At 66.0% G+C, this 20,362-nt stretch overlaps 4 protein-coding genes and 3 non-coding genes across 8 annotated transcripts in view; 3 read left to right on the top strand and 4 right to left on the bottom strand.

Annotated features, from left to right (window-relative positions):
• VAC14 (VAC14 component of PIKFYVE complex) overlaps window positions 1-889 on the top strand; it is a 45,750-nt gene extending 44,861 nt beyond the window's left edge. Inside the window, exon 19 of the mRNA XM_032195906.1 lies at window positions 147-889. Within this exon, the coding sequence (XP_032051797.1) occupies window positions 147-309 (163 nt within the window). The 3' untranslated portion in view covers window positions 310-889. The remainder of the gene's footprint in view (window positions 1-146) is intronic.
• Window positions 890-3,100: 2,211 nt separating this feature from the next.
• On the top strand, window positions 3,101-11,667 carry MTSS2 (MTSS I-BAR domain containing 2). Of its 2 annotated transcripts, none has more exons than XM_032195904.1 (15): window positions 3,101-3,308; window positions 5,571-5,632; window positions 5,733-5,806; window positions 6,480-6,564; window positions 6,693-6,784; window positions 6,876-6,950; window positions 7,077-7,085; window positions 8,063-8,220; window positions 8,320-8,427; window positions 8,511-8,608; window positions 8,797-9,007; window positions 9,365-9,439; window positions 9,561-9,737; window positions 9,828-9,993; window positions 10,564-11,667. In XM_032195904.1, the coding sequence occupies exons 1-15, from the start codon at window positions 3,240-3,242 to the stop codon at window positions 11,346-11,348; spliced, it is 2,244 nt and encodes a 747-aa protein (XP_032051795.1). In that variant the 5' UTR covers window positions 3,101-3,239; the 3' UTR covers window positions 11,349-11,667. The 2 variants fall into 2 exon arrangements, with proteins under 2 accessions (XP_032051795.1, XP_032051794.1); XM_032195903.1 differs by having other exon boundaries at window positions 8,794-9,007.
• Window positions 11,668-12,959: 1,292 nt separating this feature from the next.
• LOC116493988 (C-factor-like) lies at window positions 12,960-15,695 on the top strand. Its single transcript, XM_032195682.1, has 6 exons — window positions 12,960-13,097; window positions 13,334-13,385; window positions 13,932-14,119; window positions 14,196-14,354; window positions 14,432-14,542; window positions 15,582-15,695. The coding sequence occupies exons 1-6, from the start codon at window positions 12,960-12,962 to the stop codon at window positions 15,693-15,695; spliced, it is 762 nt and encodes a 253-aa protein (XP_032051573.1).
• A 1,319-nt stretch (window positions 15,696-17,014) lies between these two features.
• IL34 (interleukin 34) lies at window positions 17,015-19,829 on the bottom strand. Its single transcript, XM_032195765.1, has 6 exons — window positions 19,802-19,829; window positions 19,585-19,688; window positions 19,374-19,451; window positions 18,545-18,721; window positions 17,173-17,305; window positions 17,015-17,094 (listed from the first exon to the last, which is right to left on the bottom strand). Exons 1-6 carry the CDS (start codon window positions 19,827-19,829, stop codon window positions 17,015-17,017), a joined length of 600 nt encoding a protein of 199 aa, XP_032051656.1.
• TRNAG-GCC lies at window positions 17,607-17,677 on the bottom strand. Its single transcript has one exon. It is a non-coding gene; the product is annotated as a tRNA-Gly (tRNA).
• On the bottom strand, window positions 18,090-18,160 carry TRNAG-GCC. The gene has a single exon. It is a non-coding gene; the product is annotated as a tRNA-Gly (tRNA).
• Window positions 18,401-18,471, bottom strand: TRNAG-GCC. The gene has a single exon. It is a non-coding gene; the product is annotated as a tRNA-Gly (tRNA).
• Window positions 19,830-20,362: the final 533 nt, after the last annotated feature.

Here is a 20,362-nt window from a genome sequence, read left to right as displayed (position 1 = left end):
GGCCTCCCTTGTGTCCTGGCCTCTCCCAGCCTCCGCAGGAGGGCACGAGGACTCGGCGGGGCTCGGCAAGGTGCCAGCCCCTCGGCTCGGCACCGGGGCGCGCGTCGCGGCGTGCCCTGCCCTCACCCTCTCCTTCCTCCCCGCAGGGACGGCAGCAGGGCGAGCGCGGGCTCCAAGAGGTCGGCGGCCTCCAACATCGACTACACGGAGCTGCTGCAGCACTTCGACAAGGTGCAGCACAAGCACCTGGAGGCTCGGCACCAGCGAGCCGGGCGCGCGGAGCAGCTGGAGCGGCGCGGCGTCCTCTGAGCAGCCCCGCGCGGCCGCCCGTGGGCACGGTTGCAGCGCTTGGGGCTAAGGGAAAAAGGGCACGGGGACAGCGGGTCCCCAGCACCCGGTGGTTTTCAGGGCAGAGGGAGATGGGCGCGGGGCTGGATTTTCCCCCTTCCGTGCCGCCTACATGCGGTGGGACCCCCAGGCCGTGCCCGGCGTGACCGGGAGGAGGAGAGGCCGCGGGGAAGGCGCTGATTTCTTTCTCCTGCAGCAGGGCGAGCAAACTCCCCTCCGCTTCGCTAATGCCTTCCCCGTGACCGTCAGCTGAGAGCACGGCCTCCTGCCAGAGGGACCGGAGGGGAGGAAACGCACGGGGCAGGGAAGGAGGGAGCAAACGGGGTCCTCCCCGCCGGGAAAACGAGCACGGGCACCCACCCGCAGGCTGCCACGGCCCCGGGACCCCCGCAGCCCCCCAGCCCCGGGCACGGCCAGCAGCGCAGCCTTAACCCCGCGCCGGGCGCGGGTGCGGCAGAGCCCCCCTCGCTCTGTGCCCCCCGCATCCCTTCCTCCTTCCTATCACGAGCTCACCGCGACGAAATAAAGAGAGCGACGCAGAGCAGCCCTGTCCTGACCTTCCTGGCACGGCCGCTGCGGTGTGCCTGCTGCTTGGGGCTCCCCGTATCCACATTTGGGGGTCTCTGTCCGTATCTGGGGCTCTCCATCCCCATATGGGGTTCTCCATCTGCATCTGGGGCTCCCCATCTGCACCCGGGGTTCACCATCCACACGTGGGGCTCTCCATTCACATCCAGGTTTCCCCATCCACGTCTGGGGTTCTCCATCCGCATATGGGGTTTCTCATCCACATCTGGGGTTCCCTGTCCACATATGGGGACTCCGCATCCACATCCAGGTTTCCCCATCCCCGTCTGGGGCTCTGCATCCAGGGCTCCCCATCCAGATCTGGGGTTTCCCATCTGCAACTGGGGTTCCCCATCCACATCTGGAGCTCTCCATTCACATCTGGGGTTCTCCATCCACATCTGAGGCTCCCCATCTGGATTTGGGGTTCCCCATACAAATCTGAGGCTCCCTATCCCCATCCAGGGCTCCTCATCCACACCTGGGGCTCCCCATTTGCATCCTAAACTCCCCGTACACATCCATCCCAAAGAGGAGCCCCAAACCTCCCAACCCTGGCTCTCGCTAGCCCGGAGGACCCCGCTCTGGCCCTGCCACGCTGGCCCCGGGGCTGCTCCCCTCCCTGGCAGGCACATCGGGGCTTTTCCTCCTGCTCCTCTCCCCGAGAAGGGGAAAAAGCAGCCGAAATTCTTCCAGGCCGTGGTCATGAAACCGCAGCGCGGTGACAGGCATTTTCCTGGCCCCGAGCAGCCGCTGCGCCCCGGCCAGCAGCGCCGAGGGGCCGCCGCGCACCGGGGTTTAGGGGGGGGGCTGCGTTTTTTGGGGCACGGCTGCGTCCCTGACCCCATCCCGGTGCGTTTCGGGCCCTCACCTGATCCCGGGGAGGGGGCTGGAGGAATGTGTAGGGTTTTTATGGCCCCCGGCCTGTTTACAGCAGAGCTGGGCTCTGGCAGCGGGTTCCCCCCCCCCCTCCCCGGCAGCCCCGCACCGAGGCTGCTTTGGACGGGATCAAGACATTCCTGGCATTCCCGGGAAAGGGCTTCCCAAACCCGCTGGTGGCGGGTTAATTTTAACAGCCAGCCCCGCAGGACGGGCCGGCCGTGCCTCCCCGAGCCCCCCGGCCACCTCTTGGGGCATGGAGGGGACATTGGGGGCCCCGCTGCCTGTTCCCCACTGCTGCCGGGCCCACTGGGGTCGGGGTTTGGGGTAGAAATCCCAAATGGAGCACGGGGCTCTGAGCTGGTCCTTATGGGTGGTTGGTGACCAGTGGTGGCCCGAGCAGCGTGGTGACACCGGGACACGGCCACCAGGACATGGCCACCAGGAAATTGGGGCTGTTTTCATGGCTGGATAGGGGATATAGGGGCAGCAGCCCCCTCCGTGCCCTGCTGGTGGTCCCAAACCAGGCTCAGCCCCCCCAGCACCCCTCGGGGTGCACCTCGGTGCTGTCACCCCCCCCCCAGACCCCCGGGGCAGGGTCTCCCTGCGGGTTTCCCACACATCCCAACCTCAGGACCCTAAAAGCAGCCACGGAGCCCCCCGGGGATCCCTGCGGCGCACCCAGGCGTGGGACCCCCGGGTGGGGCAGACCCTGGGGGAGCCCCCCCAGCCCCGAGCATCCCTTGGCTCCCCCTTTTCCCAAAACCACCGCTCACCCCCCATCCCCAACACCCCCCAAAACCCCTTTCCCCCCACACCCCCCACACCCCCAGAGCCTCCCCCACCCCTTGGAGAGGCCACCCCCGGTTGGGGGGGGGGTCCCCAATATCCCCCCCCCACCCCCCAGCGCTGACCTCTCCCCCCACCCCTTTAACCCCACGCCTCCCCGAGGATCCCCTCTCCTCCCCCCAACCCCCTCCAACCCCAAAAACCCCATAAACCCCCCCATAACCCTCCCCCGAGGGGGGGGGGGGGGGCGGGCGGCGCATGTGCCGCTCCGGAGCCCGCCCCGCTCCGCCCCGCTCCCCGCCGCCGCCCCGGGGGCTCCGCGCTCCGCTCCCCGGCCCCATTCCCGGTCCCATTCCCGGTGCCGGTCCCATTCCCGATCCCATTCCCTGTCCCCGTTCCTCCACCGCCTCCAAGGGGGGCTGCCGGGCCCCCGCACAGCCCGGGGGGGGGGGGCGATGCCCTGCGCGCCCCCCCGCCGCCAGCCCCGGCCCGGCCCCGCCGCCGTCGCAGCCCCCCCCTGCCTTTAAACCCCCCCCCAGAAAAAAAAAAAAAAAAAACCTTTTTGGCCTCATCCCGATCCCAATCCCGAGCCTGGCCCCCCCCGCGCCCCCCCCCGGCGGCGCCCCCCGCCCCGGGCAGCCGCAGCGCCCGCCGCGATGGAGACGGCGGAGAAGGAGTGCGGAGCCCTCGGGGGGCTCTTCCAAGCCATCATTAACGACATGAAGGTAGGGCCCCCCCCCACCCCATCCCCCCCCCGAGCCCCTTATCCCCACCGGGGGGGTCCCCGCTCCACCCCGGGGTTGCCACCGGAGCCCCCCCCCCTCCCTCTGATCCCCCACCCCGGACCCCCTCCGGGTCCCCCCCTGCTTGGCACCGATTTTGGGGGGGGGGGGACCTTTGTGTGCCCGGGTTTCCCCCTCCCCCGGGAGCAAGGCTGGGTGCTCCCCCCCCCCCAAAAAAAAAAAAAAAAAAAGCTTTATTTCTCTATTTTTATTATTATATATATATTTTTTGGCTCGATTTAAACAAAATGGGGATTTTTTTATTTTTTTTTTTTTTTTGAGGGGGGGGACGGAATTGGTCGCTGCCCGGCCCCAGCGCTGGGGCTGCTGCCCCTGGGCGCTCCGGGGGGCAGAGAGCTGCCTCCTTCCTCCTCCTCCTCCTCTTCCTCCCGCTCCCTGCTGCAGCCCCGGCCAGACAATGCTGTCATTGCCAAGGCAGGGGAGGGGGGATAAAAAAATAAAAGCCTCGCCGAGGAGGAGGTTAACCCCTTCGGGGGCCAACCGTGTCCCCACGGGGCTGGGAACGGGGGATTTTTTGGGGGGGGAAGCCCCCCAGTGAGAAAATCCCCATGGCGCACGGGGACGGGTGGCGGGGTGACCCCAAAGCCCCCGGGGGCTGCGGTGCCGGGGGAGGACGGGGAGGCCGAGCTGGCCACGGCCTCCGAAATTCCCGTGCCCCAAAAGCTTGGGGCTGGGTTTGGGGCTCCCCCCTCTTCACCACCCCGATGTCTTTCACCCCCTTCCTGGGCAGCCCCTGCCTCAGTTTCCCCGTTCCCTCGGTGGCCCCGAGCCACCATCCCGGTGCCGGTGGCAGTGGGGACTCAACCCCATGGGGACAGCGCTGGGGAGGGGGCAGGAGCCCCTCACCAAGCTGCTGGGCACCGGCGGGCCAGGCTGGCTCCGTTTCCATGATATTGACTGGAGGCTAAAAAAAAAATAACCAAAAAAAGGGCAGAAAACCGAAAAAAACCCTGCTGCAGCTTCGGCTGCGCTCCTGCTGCGCACCGGAGGCCCCCCGGGCGCAGCGTCCCCACCGGTGCCGGTGTCACCACGTGGGTGTCCCGGGGCACCGGCGGGACCAGGGGACAGAATCGGTGCCGGCGTGGAGCGCGGTGATGTGCCCGGCACGGCGGGGACCTGCGGCGGTGACACCGGGGCGGAGGGACCTGGTTTGGGTGGCTTTGGGGGCTCGCCGGTGGCTTTTTGTCCCCCCCTTTGGTGGCTCGAGGCAGGAGGGCAGCGCAGCCCCGTGGTGGTCTCGGTGCCGGTGGGTTTGTCCGTGGGGGCTCCCCCGTTGTGCACGGCGTCCCCAGGTGACCTTGGCATGTCCTTGTCCCCGTTGTCCTTGTCCCTGCTGGCCTCATCCGCGTCCTCCTCCCGCCCGGTGCCCCAGAGGGATGGGGACGGTGACACCAGCCCCACGGCTCCGTCCCGGGTGGCCGGGACACGGAGGTGGCCCGGGGACGTGGCTGTGGCCCGATGGATGTCACGCACCAAGGGGCACCCTGCGACCGTGCCGGATGGACCACGAGGAAAGGGAGGCACCTGAGGTCTCCAAACCCGGCGCTGTCCCCGCTCCGCACAAGCCCTGTCCCCAAAAGGGGCAGAAATGCCACCAGGGCACCGACGGCCACCTCCAGGGACTTCACAAGCCTGGAACTGCCATCGGATGGCCTCGCCGTGACAGCCTCGCCGGGACGGCCTCACCAGGATGGCCTCGCCGGGATGACTTTGCTGGGACACACGGCACTGGGACGGTGACACCGGGTTGGCACCAGGACTTGCCTCGCTGAGGTGGCACCAGGATTAACGGCACTGGGACCGTCCCCACCGCGATGGTGGCTCCACGATGGCCTCGCACCGGGATCGGCCTCGCTGGGACTGACCTCAAGACACCCCCCGGCACTGGGACGGCCTCGCGCTGGGACTGGTTTTACTGGGATGGCACCGGGATGGCCCCTGCGCCCTGTCCCTGTCCCTTTGAGCCTCACCTCCCGGCCCTGCGATGAGGTCTCCAAAGACCGAGGCTGGAAGGGGGAAATTTTAGGGTGTGGAGGGCAGGAAAAAGGGTGGTGGAGGACGGGGCGAGCGCTCAGCCTGTACTGGCCACCAGCCCGTCCCCGAGCTGCCCGCGCCCCCCAGGGGGAGGCTGTGGGGGGGCTGTGCCCGAGGTGCGGGGTCTGACGGCCGCCTCCCCCCTTGCAGAGCTCCTACCCCATCTGGGAGGACTTCAACTCCAAGGCCACCAAGCTGCACTCCCAGCTCAGGTGAGCGCTCAGCAGGGGGGGTTACGGTGGGGGGCACGGTGCCAGATCCGTCCCCACCCCACCCGCGGGGTGACACCGGTGTCCCTGTCCCCCCCCCCAGGACCACGGTGCTGGCCGCGGTCGCCTTCCTGGATGCCTTCCAGAAAGTGGCCGACATGGCCACCAACACCCGAGGTAGGACCTGGGGGGGACACAGGGGGGGATTTGCTGGCACGGGGGGGGTCACGGCGCCGTGTGTGTCCCCCCCCCCCAGGCTGGGGCTGCCCCCGCGCAGGCGCCGCTGGGCTGCCAAGCAGATGGTGCCGGCGGCACCCCGGCCATCTGGAGCTGCTGGCGAGGAGGAGGAGGAGGAGGAGGAGGAGGAGGAGGAGGAGGAGGAAGGCTTGAGCCACAATCAGATTTGTCTCCCAGCCCCCAGCAGCGGGATTAGGGCGCCGAGGGGCTCGGGGGGTGCTGCAGGCGCCAGGGTGGAGGTGGCCGGGGGACGCGGTGTGGGGGGCGGATGGGGAGGAGGGGGCTGTGGGGTGTCCCTGCAGACCCCACTGCGGGACCAGAGCTGGTTTCAGAGGCTTCACCCGTTTTTTTTTGGGGTGCGTGGAGGCAGCACCCCGCTGCCCAGCCCCCGGGCAGGGATTTCAGCCGGCGCTGCCCCCCCGTGGCCATCATTAGGCTTCAGAGTGAACATCGCTCTGCCTGCCAAACGGGGGCGGCCCCTTGGCAAAGCCCCCAAAATGTGCCGCTCACGGAGCCCCTCGGGGGCTATCGATGAGCAGGGGGGGAGCCCCCAGACCCCGCTGGTCGCCCCCGGCTCTGAGTGAGCCCCTCTCTGCCCCCCCCCCATCCCCAGGGGCCACGCGGGACATCGGCTCCGCGCTCACCCGCATGTGCATGCGGCACCGCAGCATCGAGGCCAAGCTCCGGCAGTTCACCAAGTAGGTGCCCCGGTGGCGAGCCGGGAACCCCCCCGGGGATTTTTTTTCCCCCCCCCCCAGACCCCACAGGGGGGTGGTCTCGGCTCCGTTCCCACCTCTTCTTTTCTCCTTTCGCGCCCCCGCTGCAGCGCCCTGATGGAGAGCCTGATCACCCCCCTGCAGGACAGGATCGAGGACTGGAAGAAAGCTGCCAACCAGCTGGACAAGGACCACGCCAAAGGTGTGTGGGGTTGTTTTTAAGGGTGGGGGGGCTGCTTTTTGGGGTGTGGGGGGGGGGGATGCTCGGTCCCACCCCACCCCTGTGCCCGCAGAGTACAAGCGGGCCCGCCACGAGATCAAGAAGAAGTCCTCGGACACGCTTAAGCTGCAGAAGAAGGCTCGCAAAGGTAGCGGGGGGGTCGCAGCGGGGTGGGGGGGCACAGGGGGGGCCGGCCGGCGTTTCACAGCTCTCTCTCTCTCTCTCTCTCTCTGTCTCCTTCCCTCTCCTCCTCCCCTCCGCGTCCTCCCCACAGAGCTGCTGGGTAAGTGAACCGCTGCCCCCCCCCCCCCGACCCACCTCTGCTCTTCCTTATCTGTGTCCTCCCCCCCCTTGGGCGAAAGCCAAGGACACCCCCCCCTAAAGATGTCACCCCCGTGTCCCCCCCCCCCATCCCTGCTTCCCCCCCCACACCCCCCGGCTCTTCCCTTTTGCTGGGGCTTTGTCTGTCTGTCCGTCTGTCTGTCCATCCGCGCTCTGCCCTGCTCACCCTCCCCCCCTCATCACCAGCATCCGTGGGGATGGCAATGTCCCCATTTGGGTGGCAGTGTCCCCATTAGGGTGGTGATGTCCCCATCTGGACAGCGATGACCCCCTTCGGATGGCCATGTCCCCATCCAGATGGCGATGTCCCCATCCAGATGATGATGTCCCCATATGGATGACCATGTCCCCATTTGGATGGCGATGTCCCCATATGGATGGCGATGTCCCCAGCCAGCCAGCAATGTCCCCATTTGGATGGCCATGTCCCCCTTTGGGTGGTGATGTCCCCATCCAGCCAGTGATGTCCCCACTGGGGTGGCCTTGTCCCCATTTGGGTGGCCATGTCCCCATCCAGATGGCCATGTCCCCACCCAGCCAGCAATGTCCCCCTTTGGACAGCGATGTCTCCCTTTGGATGGTGATGTCCCCATCCAGCCAGTGATGTCCACATTTGGGTGGCCACGTCCCCATTTGGATGGCCACGTCCCCATTTGGGTGACCATGTCCCTATCTGGGTGGTGATGTCCCCATTTGGGTGTCCACGTCCCCATTTGGATGGCCACGTCCCCATTTGGCTGGCGATGTCCCCATCCAGATGGCCATGTCCCCATCCATCCAGCAGTGTCCCCATTTGGGTGGCCACGTCCCCATCCATCCGCACCCCTCGGTGGCTCACCCTCCCCAGGGGACGGGTCAGGGCCCCCAGCCCGTGACGCAGCCATGCTTGATGTCCCCCCCCCGGTGTCCCCCCGGCAGGGAAGGGGGACCTGCAGCCCCAGCTGGACACGGCGCTGCAGGACGTCAACGACATGTACCTGCTGCTGGAGGAGACGGAGAAGCAGGCGGTGCGCCGGGCGCTCATCGAGGAGCGGGGCCGCTTCTGCACCTTCATCGCCTTCCTGCAGCCCGTGGTGGTGAGCCTTTGGGGAGCTGGGGGGGTGGTGGGGGGGGTTATTTTGGGGGTCCGCCACCACCGTCAGGTGCTGATGGCCCCCTCCCCTGGCCCGGCACAGAACGGGGAGCTCACCATGCTGGGGGAGATCACCCACCTGCAGGGCATCATCGACGACCTGGCCGTGCTCACCGCCGAGCCCCACAAGCTGCCCCCCGCCAGCGAGCAGGTCAGCGGGGGGGGGGGGGACACGGGGTGGGATGGGGGGAAAAACGCTGCCCTGGGGGGGCTCCAACACGCTCCTTGCCGCAGGTGATCAAGGACCTGAAGGGCTCCGACTACAGCTGGTCCTACCAGACCCCCCCGTCCTCGCCCAGCAGCTCCAGCTCCCGCAAATCCAGCATGTGCAGGTGCGTCCTTCACCCTGGGGACCAACGGTGGTCCACGGGGTCCCCAACTGGTGCCCAGTAACGCAGAGGGACTGGTCCCGGGACCCCCACCCCCAAGGGACTGGCGTGCCAAGCCTTGTTCTCAAGCTCTCCTCTCCTTCCTCTGCCCTCCCCGCTCCCCTCGCCCCCCGGCGCGCCCCCCCCAGCAGTGTCAGCAGTGCCAAGGGTGGCCTCCCGTGGTCCGGGGGGGCTCAGACGTGCTCGCCCTCCTCCACCTACCGCTACCGCAGCCTGGCCCAGCCGGCCAGCGCGGGCACGCGGCTCTCCAGCGTCTCCTCGCACGACTCCGGCTTCATCTCGCAGCAGGAGGCCGCCTACTCCAAGCCGCCCTCCCCGATGCCCTCGGACATCACCAGCCAGGTACGGGGAGAGGCGGAGGAGGGGGAGAGGGGGAAATGGAGCTCCCCAGCCTCGGTTTTCCCATCTGTCAAATGGGCGCGGTCCCCTGGTGCACACTTGGGAGGCGAACGTGGGGGATGCTGCGGGACAAACCCCACCCCGTGCCCCCTCCCCATGTCCTAATCACCCCAAGCTTTTGGGGAGCCCCTTGGTACAGTCCCCAGATAAATGCTTTCCCCATCCTGGGTACCGAGGATGCCCCAGGGCCCTCTGAACCTCACGGGGTAGGAGCGGGTGCGGTGGGCACGGCACCGGCTCACCGGGTGCGCTCTCTGCCCCCCTGCGCTCGCTGCTGCTCCTGGACCCGGGGCACGGCAGAAGTCCTCCAGCTCGGCGTCCTCGGAGGCCTCGGAGACGTGCCAGTCGGTCAGCGAGTGCAGCTCCCCCACCTCGGTGAGTCCTCCCTCCCCCACGGCCCCCATGTTGAAGCCTTCACCGCCCTCCTCCTCCTCTTCTTCCCCTCCATCCCGCGGTGCCCGAGCCCCGTGCCCACCCCGTGCCTCGGTGCTTGCAGGATTGGTCCAAGGCCAGCCCCTACGACCAGCCCGCCGTCAGCACCCTGCAGCGGCGCAAGGACCGCGTGGAGCACCTGCGGGAGGCCGAGGTGGGCTCAGCCACCGGCGCCTACCCGGGCATGGGCGCCGAGGACGCCCCCAGACCCCGAATGTCGCCGGCCACCATCGCCGCCAAGGTACCGGGGGGTGAGCGCGGCGGTGCTGGGCTCTTGGGGTGGTTTTGGGGGCTCCTTGGGGGGGCTGACGGAGCTGCCTCGCCCCCGCAGCACGGCGAGGAGGTGTCCCCCGCCGCCAGCGACCTGGCCATGGTGTTGACACGGGGGCTGAGCCTGGAGCACCAGAAGAGCAGCCGGGACTCGCTGCAATACTCCAGCGGCTACAGCACGCAGACCACCACCCCGTCCTGCTCCGAGGACACCATCCCCTCCCAAGGTACCCGTGGGGTGGAGGGCGCCTTGTAGCATCCCCAGGCTTTGGGGAGGGGGCATTGAGGCTGGGTTTGCACCCCTGGTGTTGCGTGAGAGGCGCTGGGCTGGCAGCAGGGTGGAGCAGGAGGCGCTGCCTTCCCCACCCCGCGTGGGCACCGAGGTCCCACCCGGTTGCGTCGCTCCCGTTGCGAGGCTTCGCTCTTGTTTTGCAAGAGGGCACGAGCCTGGCCCTGATTCCTTTGGCCCTGCACCAGCACGGGGTGGGGAGGAGGGGGCCACCTCACTGCAGCTCGTGGATTTGGGGCTGGGGGTGGGAAGGGCGCATGGAGGTGGTGGTCGCACCCATCGGTGCGCACGGTGCCGTGGCGCATGGTGGGAGCGCGAAGCAAGGGGACCCTGGCCCTTTGGGTGTTTTTTGGGGCCAAGTTGGCCACCAAAGTTACAGCTAATAGCACCGGTGGTGGCCGTTGTGCCACGATGGCCATGGCGTTGTGCGGCCACGAAGCGTCGCGTTGGTGGCTCGGCACACGGAGGTGCCCGGGGGCCGCCCGTGACCCCGGCTCGGTCCCCGCAGGCTCCGACTACGACTGCTACTCGGTGAACGGCGACGTGGAGTGCGAGCCCCAGAGCGACTTCGACAAGTCCTCCACCATCCCGCGCAACAGCAACATCGCCCAGAACTACCGGCGCATGATCCAGACCAAGCGCCCCGCCTCCACCGCCGGGCTGCCCAGCGGCACCAGCCTGCCGGCCGGCACCACACCGGGGGTGGCCACCATCCGCCGCACGCCCTCCACCAAGCCCTCGGTGCGCCGCACGCTCTCCAACGCCGGCCCCATCCCCATCCGCCCGCCCATCGTCCCCGTCAAGACCCCCACGGTGCCCGACTCGCCCGCCTACGCCGGCCCCACGCGGGTGGGCAGCGAGGAGTGCGTGTTCTACGCCGAGGACGCCTCGCCCGGCCCCGTGGATTTTGCCAAAGCCTCGCCCAAGCGCTTGAGCCTCCCCAACACGGCGTGGGGCGGCGGCGGCGCGGCCGAGATCCCCGTCTACCCCGGCGCGGCGCCGCGTGGCACCGGCGCCGCCGAGGAGGAGGAGGATGAGGAGGAGGATGAGGAGGACCGGCAGCTGGCCGCCAACCGGCACAGCCTGGTGGAGAAGATCGGCGAGCTGGTGGCCGGCGCCCGCGCCCTGGGCGAGGGGCAGTTCCCCTTCCCCACCGCGCTGGAGGAGACCCCCGCGCCGCCCCCCGCGCCCGCCATGGACCCCCCGGCCGAAGACATGCTGGTGGCCATCCGGCGCGGCGTGCGCCTGCGCAGGACCGTCACCAACGACAGGTCGGCCCCGCGGATATCGTGATGGTGCCCGCGGGGACGCGGCGGCAGCGGCGGCACACGGCGGGGAGCGTGGGGATGGGAGCCCCAAGGGGGGGCGCGGGGACCCCCGGCCGCAGCAGGGCACGGCGCCCCCTCCCCTTCCCCCAGCCCTGTCCTCACCACGCTGGTCACCGCCTGCGTTGGTCCCTTCCCCGCCTCGTTTTTCTTCCCTTCCTCACATTTTTGGGTTCCTTTCGTTAATTCCGTAGTGCGCTCCCGTCTCGCGCCCGTGTCTTGCGCTCTCCTGTTCCTGCTCCATCTCCCCGCCCATCTCCCTCCCCATCTCCCCACGTTGCCCTCCATCTCCCTTTCTCCCTCCCCATGTCCCCCTCCATCTCCCTCCCCATCTCTTGCTCCATCTCCCTCCATCTCCCTCTCCATCTCCCATTTCTTGCCATCTCTCCATCTCCCCATCTTCTTCCCCATCTCCCCCTCCATCTCTCCATCTCTCTCCATTTCTCTCCATCTCCCCTCCTCCCTATCTCCCCATGTCCCCCTCCATCTCCTTCTCCATCTCCCCATCTCCTCCTCCATCTCCCTTCCCATCTTCCCATCTCCCTCCCCATCTCTTCTTCCATCTCCCTCCCCACCTCCTTCTCCATCTCCCCATTTGCCTTCCAGTCTCCCCCTCCATCTCCCCATCTCCCCCTTCCTCAGCCCATTCTGCTCCCTCCTCTTCCTCTCCCAACTTCTCCCTCCCTCCCCCTGCCCTTCCTCCTCCTCTCCCTTTCACCCTTTCCCCCCCCAGTCCCTCCCCAGCGCAGGACCCATCCGTCCCCATCCCCGTCCCCCTCCCCATCCCTCGGGGGGCGACGCCAGCCCCGGGGCAGCGCAGCCTGGCCCCAGCCCCCCCTGTACATAGCTCGCCCCCGCCTAGGAGTAACCTCGTAGCCACCGCCCGGCCCCGGCCCCCCCGTCGTGACCCCCACGCGCTGATGACAAGTGACAAACGTCCGGGGTTGGGGGCGGGGGGGGGGGAGTCCTTCTCATTTTGTACAGAGAGCAAAAATTCCTTGGAAAAGAGAAAAAAAAAATTGTCTTTCGACTGAAGTAACTTTTCTGGTGCTGTTGTTAACCCGCTCCTTTACTTTCTTTTTTTTTAATTTATTTCCCCCCGTGCTCCCGCCTCCGCTTCCCCCCGCCCCCTCGGCCACGTTTCTTTCTTTTCTCCCCTCTTTTTTTTTTTTTTAATTTTTAATTTTATTTTATTATTTTTTTTTTTTTTTGGTGGTAACGTCCCCTATCCCCCACCCCCCCACCCCGAGCCCTTGATTTAAATAGTCACTGCTACGAGTAACGAATGCACTGTGAAGATTCCAGTATTAATAAAGGTTGTACTGTAATTAGCCCCGTCTGCGCCTCCGTTGGAACCGGGGGGGGGGCCCTGTCTCCCCCCAAAAAAAATTTTGGGGTGCTGTGGGGGCCCTCCCCACGTGGGGTGACGCTGCTGCTCCCTCCCCACCCCTCCCAGGGCGTCCCCGGCACCACCCCGACAATTACGGGGCCGTTTCCCAAGGGTTTGGGGGCGGACGCGTGGTGGTGACAGCGGTGCTGTGGGGCAGCCGTGGGGCAGCTGTGGGGCAGGAGGGAGGCAATGGAGGGGCCCGGAGCCCAGCACGTGCTGGTGACCGGCTGTGACGGTGGCGTGGGGCTGGGGCTGGTCAAACGTTTCCTGGAGCTGCCGAGCCCACCGCGGCGCCTCTTCGCCGCCTGCACCGACCCCGACGGGAAGGTGGGGACATGGGGGGGTCACCGTGACGGGGGGTGGGAGGGATGGAGGAGGTGCTGGGGATGGTGGGGATGGTGGTGGGGATGGTGGAGGTGGTGGTGGTCTTGAGGATGGTGGTGGTGGAGGAGGTGGTGGGGATGGTGGTGGTGGTTGCAGGGTGCAGCTGCAGGCACCGCTTGCCCCACACCTTCCTCCGTGGGGCTCCTGGTGCCGCCCCCTCAGCCCCATTCCTCCCTCAGGCCCTCAACGAGCTGGCTCTGGGCACCCCCAACCTCGTGGTCCTGCCCCTCGGTAGGTGCCAGCACCCCGAAGCCCTGTCCCCCAAAATCCTGTCCCCCCCAACCGGGGCTGCTCAGTGCCCGGGAGCTGATTTGGGGCAACCCCCAGGGCCACCAGCATGTCCCTGGGGGTGTCCCTGGGGGTGTCCTTGTGGAATTGTCCCTATGGGTTTCCCTAAGGGTGTCCTTGTGGTGTTGTCCCCGTGGGTGTCCCCTGGGTGTCCCCATGAGTGTCCTTGTGGAATAGTCCCTATGGGTTCCCCGCGGGTGTCCTTGTAGTGGTGTCCCCATGGATATCCCTGTGGGTATCCCAGTGGGTGTCCATGTGGAGTTGTCCCTATGGGTTTCCCTAAAGGTGTCCTTGTGGTGTTGACCCCCAGTGGGTGTCCCCATGGGTGTCCCATGTTGTTGTCCCCATGACATCCCCATGGCCGTCCCCATGGGTGTCCTTGTGGAATTGCTATGGCTTCCCCGTGGCTTCCCCGTTGGTATCCCCGTGGGTGTCCCCATGAGGTCCTTGTGGTGTCCCCGTGGGTGTCCCTGCGCTGTCCCCTCTCAGATGTGACGGACGCGGGCAGCATCGGGGCGGCGGCGGGCCGGGTGCGGGAGGAGCTGCGCGGGGCCGGCCTCGGCCTCCTGATCAACAACGCGGGCGCGCGGCGCCGCAGCACGCTGCAGACCGAGACGGCCGAGAACATGGCCCTGCTCTACGCCACCAACACCGTCGGGCCCCTGCAGGTCACACAGGTAGGGCTTGGAGGGAAGCCGCCCGGCCCCAAAATTATGGGGTGGAGGCCTGGGGGTGACTCTGTGCCCTCCCCAGGCCTTCCTGCCCCTGCTGCAGGAGGCGGCGGAGGCCGGGCGCGGGCAGGGGCTGAGCTGCAGCCGGGCGGCCGTGGTCAACGTCTCCAGCGCCATGGGCTCCATCGGGGTGGCGGCGGCCTGGGGGGACGCTCAGGACGTCTCCTACCGCTGCAGCAAGGTACGGGCCCAGGGAGGGGTGCGGGGTGACCCCAACAAGCCCCCCAATAGGGTCCTCACCCACCGCTGTCCCCGCAGGCGGCGCTCAACATGCTGACCAAGTGCCAGGCGCTGCAGTACGGCGACAGCGGGATCCTCTGCGTGGCCATCGACCCCGGATACGTGGAGGCAGCGCCGGGGCGTGAGGCGGTGAGGGATGGGGGCAGGGACAGAGAGACATCGTGGGGCAGAGAGACAGCATGGGTACCAGGCCCCATAGACGTAGCACCCCATGGGTATCGTAGCATCCCATGGGCATAGCGCCCCATAGGTCGCATATCCCATGGATGTAGCACTCCAAGGATGGCATGCCCCATGGATGTAGTGCCATATAGACATAGTGTGCCTTGGCTATAGCACCCCATGGATATAGTGCCCCAGAGACATCGTGCCACATGGAAACAACACCCCATGGGCATAGCACCCCGTGAATACAGCACCCTGTGGATAGAGCACCCCGTGGGTATAGTGCCCCATGTGCATCACACCCCATGGACATAGAGCCCCATGGGTGTCATGCCCCATGAGTATCACACCCCATGAGTATCACACCCCATGGATATCACACCCCATGGATATCACACCCCATGGATATCGCACCCCATGGATATCGCACCCCATGGATATCGTGTCCCATGGATATCGTGTCCCATAGACTTAACACCCCATGGCTCTCATACCCCACAGCCACAGTGCCCCACGGATATCACACCCCACAGACACAGCCCCTGTGGATATCTCGCCCCACGGCCCTCCCTCCCCACCCGGGTCCCACATGCTCCGCGCCACCGCAGCACGGGGACAGTCCCGGGTTCTCCTTTGAACCGCTCGTTATTTCCCCATTTCTCACATTATTTCCTCATTTCCTGTATTATTTTCCCATTTCCTGCATTACTTTCCCATCTCCAGCGGGGCCGTGTGTCAGCAGAGGGCACCCCAGCCCCGCGCTCCACCAGCCCCTCAAGCAGCCGTGGGGGCATCGCCACCCCGAGATGGGGTCGTCCTGCCCCAAAAGAAGGCTGGAGAGGCCGGGGGCCTCTCCCTGGCCCCATGGCCTCATGGAAACGTTTTATTGCGCATCCAAAAATGGATTTTTTTCCAAAAAAAAAAAAAAAATGAGACGCCGAGCTTCAGGCCCTCTTCTGGGTGAGCACGGGGGGGCTCAGCGCCGCTGTCCTTGTCCCCGCAGGGCCCGGTGACGATGGAGGAGAGCACCCAGGGCGTCCTGCGCGTCCTCGCCGGCCTCTCGGCCTCCAGCAACGGCACCTTCTGGGACTGGCGGGGGCAGAGGCTGCCGTGGTGAGGGGGCAGCCCCCCGGCCCCGGGGCTGGAGAGCAATAAATGGCCACGGCCACACTGGGACCGTGCCGTAAGGAGGTCCTGTGCCACCTGGCCCCATAGCTGGAAGGGCTGGGAGCTGGGGAGGGAGGTTTATGGGGTGGGAGGTCTATGGGGCAGGTGGTCTATGGGGTGGGGGGTTTATGGGGTGGGAGGTTTATGGGGTGGGAGGTCTATGGGGTGGCAGATCTATGGGGTGGGAGGTTTATGGGGCAGGACATCCATAAGGATGGATGTCCATTGGGTGGTAGGTAGGGCCATAGGGTAGAGTGTCCATGGGGAGGGACGTCTATGGGGTGGGAGGTCCATAAGGGAGGGATGGGTATGGGGTGGGATGTCTTGGTGGGGGAGGACGTCAATGGGGAGGGATGGCAATGGGGGGGAAGTTTATGGAGGGGACATCTGTGGAGTAGGATGGCTATGGGGTGGGAGGTCCATGGGGAGGGAGTGCCATAGGGTGGGATGTCTATGGGGCAGGAGGTCCATAGGGTGGGATGTCTATGGGGAGGGGCATCTATAGTGTAGGATGTCTATGGGGAGGGATGTCTATGGGGCGGGAGGTCCATGGGGTGGGATGTTTATGGGGAGGGACATCCATGGGGGCGGGAGGTTGATGGGACGGGATGGCCATGGGGCAGGATGCCCATGGGGTGGGCTGTCCATGGGGTGTGGGGGGGTGTCCATATGGTGGGGAGGGATGTCTATGGGGCAGAAGGTCCATGGGGCAGCATGCCAATGGAGGGGGACGTCCATAGGGGCAGGATGTCCAAGGGGAGGGACGTCCAAGGGGTGGATGTCTATGGGGTGGGAGGTCCCTGGGGCGCGATGTCCATAGGGCAGCTCCGGTCCCCCCCCTAAATCCACCCCCAGAGGCAGAGGAGCGGCGGCTCCGCCCTTCGGCCTCGGCCCCCCCCCATCCAAATCGGGGCCCGGGCTCGGTGCTGGGCGCCGCCAAGCGGTTAACGGAGACCGGGACGGGAGGAAAATGTGAAAAAACGGGGGAATTTTTTAAAGAGCTAAAAGAAATTTTAAAATAAAAATAAAATGCAAACTAAGGAAATTGAAAAATAAAAATAAAGAAAAAAGAAAACAAAAGAAAAGAAAGAAAAAAGAAAATAAAAGAAAAGAAAGAAAAGAAGAAAATAAAAAAGAAAATAAAAAAGAAGAAAAATTAAAAAAATAAAGAAGGAATAAAAAATAAAAAGTATAAAAGAATAAAAAAAAATCAGAATAGAAAAATAAAAAAGAACACTAAATGCCCGAAGAGCCCCCCCAGCACGCCCTTCACCCTCCTCCTCCTCCTCCTCCTCCTCCTCCTCGCCTGCTCCCCGCCTCGCCGCCGCTCTCCGTGGCTCCCCACCGACCTGGGCAGAGGGTCCGGGGGTCAGCGAGGGGGGGCAGCACCCAGGACCCCCCCCCCAGCCCCCTCTTTCCCCACTCACAGGGAACCTGGAAGAGCATCCGCAGCACCCGCAGGCAGTTGTCCAGCAGCGCCTTGGGGCGCACGGCCTTGGGGCGCCGCTCGCCGCTGTGCAGCCGCTGCACCAGCTCGGCCACCGCCGCCGCCACGTCACTCTGGGGGGACACGGAACGATTTTGGGGTGAAAAGGGGTCTGGGGGAGGTGGGGAAGGGTGTAGGGAGGGGGCTGTGTCTGTCGGGAGTTGGACTCGGGCCTCCTGCGGCGGGGAAGGGCAGGGAGGCCGTCAGTAGGCTTCAGAGTTAACGCCGCGGCCATGTGGGATAGCAAAGCTGGAGCTTTCCCCATGGGGCACCCCAAGGGGCTGCACATCTGCAGTTGTGGGGTGCGGGGGAGCAGCGATGGGCTCCTGGGGTCTCCCCACCTCAAGGAGATGAGGCAAAAATTTTTGGGATTTCTGCATTGGCCGGGAATCGAACCCGGGCCTCCCGCGTGGCAGGCGAGAATTCTACCACTGAACCACCAATGCCAGATGTGGGGCACCCCACGGTGCTCGCCCACGGCCCTGCCCCATGTGTGGGGTCTGCCCATCCCCATTCCCCCCCTAAATTGGGCACCCCACAGCACTGGGACATGGCTGGGGCAGCACCGCCTGCCAAAGGCCTGCCCCACACGGCACAGCCCGGCCCTATAAAAAGCTGAGACCCATCCCACACAGCCACCAGTGCTGGGTGTGGGGCACCCCAAAATGGGGACAGGGACACCCCCCCCAGATGCCACCTGGCTGGGGACCGTGGTGGTGCCACCCTGAGGGGGCGCAAACCCACAGCTGTGGGGTGCAGGGGGAGGTGGTGGTGGTGCTGGGGGGGGAAATCCCACAGGGAACAGCACCTGGGTGGCCCCACTAGGGAATTGGGGGGCAAAAAATTTGGGGAAATCTCTGCATTGGCCGGGAATCGAACCCGGGCCTCCCGCGTGGCAGGCGAGAATTCTACCACTGAACCACCAATGCCAGATGTGGGGCACCCCACAGCACCCATCCCTTTGGTCCCGGGGCAGGGGGGCAGCAATGGGGCAGGGGGGCAGCAGTGGGGCAGAGCCAGTGCTCACCTCCCACCCCACACCCCCCACCACCAGCAGCAGCTCCCCGTCCCACCACCATGGGGCAGGAGGGCAGGGAGGCCGTCAGTAGGCTTCAGAGTTAACACCTCACTGACCCCAAAAAAATAAACAACAAAAAAAGGGGAATTTTTGCATTGGCCGGGAATCGAACCCGGGCCTCCCGCGTGGCAGGCGAGAATTCTACCACTGAACCACCAATGCCAGATGTTTGGCCCTCCCCCGGCCCTCCCTCCCCTCCCCTCCCCGGGGTGGCGCTGACCCTTCCCCTCCCCACCTGCCGGTACTGCCCGTAGTGCTCCCGGCCCAGCGCGTCCAGCAGCCGGCCCAGGTCGCGGGCGTAGGGCCACGACGGGTGCTGCTCCGGGAGCACCTCGCGGAGCCGCTGCACGGCCTGCGCGCTGACGTGGAACCAGAGGTAGCGCAGAGAGGCCTCCGAGGCCGCCCCGGCGCGCTGCGGGGTGGGGGGAGGTCAGGGGGGTGAGGCAGCGGCCTCCCCGCCACCAAAGCACCAAAAAACCAAACCCCAAACTACCAAACCCCAAAACACCAACCCCTAAATCTTCAAAACCCCAACCCACAAAACCCCAACCACTAAACCCCAAAACACCAAACCACCAAACCACCAAACCCCAACCACCAACCCCAAAACCCCAACCACCAACCCCAAAACCCCAACCACCAAACCCCAAAACACCAAACCCCTAAACCCCAACCATCAACCCCAATACCCAAACCACCAACCCCAAACCACCAAACCCCAAACCCCAACCCCCAAACCATCAAAACCACAAAAACCACCAAACCCCCAACCACTGAACCCCAACCCACCAACCCCAAAAGAACCAAACCCCAAACCACCAACCCCAAAACCCCAACCCACCAAACCCCAAAACACCAAACCCCAACCCACCAAACCCCAAAACACCAAACCCCAACTACCAACCCCAACCACCAACCCCAAAATCCCAACGACCAAGCCCCAAAACACCAAACCCCAACCACCAACCCCAAAACCCCAACCCACCAACCCCCAACCCCCATCCCACCACCACCACCGCCCCCACTCTGCCCCCGTCCCCATCCCGTCCCGGCCCCATCCTCACCAGCCGGGTGATGTTGGCCGGCCTCAGCACCTCCTCGTACTGCACCCGCAGCGTGTACCCGACGGGGAAGTAGTGCTTCTACCGGGGTGGGATGGAGGGCGCGGGGAAAAGAGCACAAGGGGCTGGCGGGGAGGAGGCCGGGCCTCCGGGCACCCCCAAAACGGAGGCTGCCCCCCCCCGAGGCGTGCGGGGAGGCCGGGAGGCCGGGTACCGTGTACTGCAGGCGCTTCTCGTAGCCCAGCTGGTCCTGCAGTAGCCGCGCCAGCTCGCACTCGCCCAGCGCGGCGGCCTCCAGCCTCAGCACGGCCAGGACACCTGCGGGCACCGCGTCAGCCTCCCCCCAGCAAGGTGACACCCCGAGGGGACACCCCGTGGGGACACCCCATGGGGACACCCCGTGGGGACACCCCGGTGACGCCCGTACTCACACAGCACGGCCGCGTAGCCCTGGTGCATGGTGACGGCGGGGGCGGGCGGCGGCGCAGCCTGCATGGCCGGGGGGCGCGGGGGACAGGGGACAGGGGATGGGGGACAGGGGACGGCGCTCGGTGGTGGCCCCCCGACGGCTGCCACCTGCCGTGGGGGTGGAGGGGGTCAGGCTCGCTGTGTCCCCGTGCAATGTCCCCCCTGCTGCGTCCCCACGCGGTGGCCCCGTGCCCATGTGTCCCCATATGGGGACTGCGCCGTGTCCCCGCTCAGTGTCCCATGCCAGGTCCCCACGTGGAGCCCAGGCCATGCTCCCTCGTGGTGTCCCCGTGCCCTATTCCCACGCCGTGTCCTGACATGATGGCCCCATGCCCTGTCCCCAGAGTGCGTCCCCTTTCCGTGCCCCCACGCGCTGTCCCCACACCCTGTCCCCACACGGTGTCCCCATGCCATATCCCCACATGGTGTCCCCAAGCCCTGCCACTGTGCCCTGTCCCCACAGTGTCCCCATGCCATGCACCCACACGATGTCCACCCGTCCTGTCCCCACATGGTGTCCCCAT

The sequence above is a fragment of the Aythya fuligula genome, chromosome 12 (genome assembly GCF_009819795.1).
Source record: "Aythya fuligula isolate bAytFul2 chromosome 12, bAytFul2.pri, whole genome shotgun sequence".
Taxonomy (NCBI): Eukaryota; Metazoa; Chordata; class Aves; order Anseriformes; family Anatidae; genus Aythya; species Aythya fuligula.
This window is presented reverse-complemented; position numbering and strand designations above follow the sequence as displayed.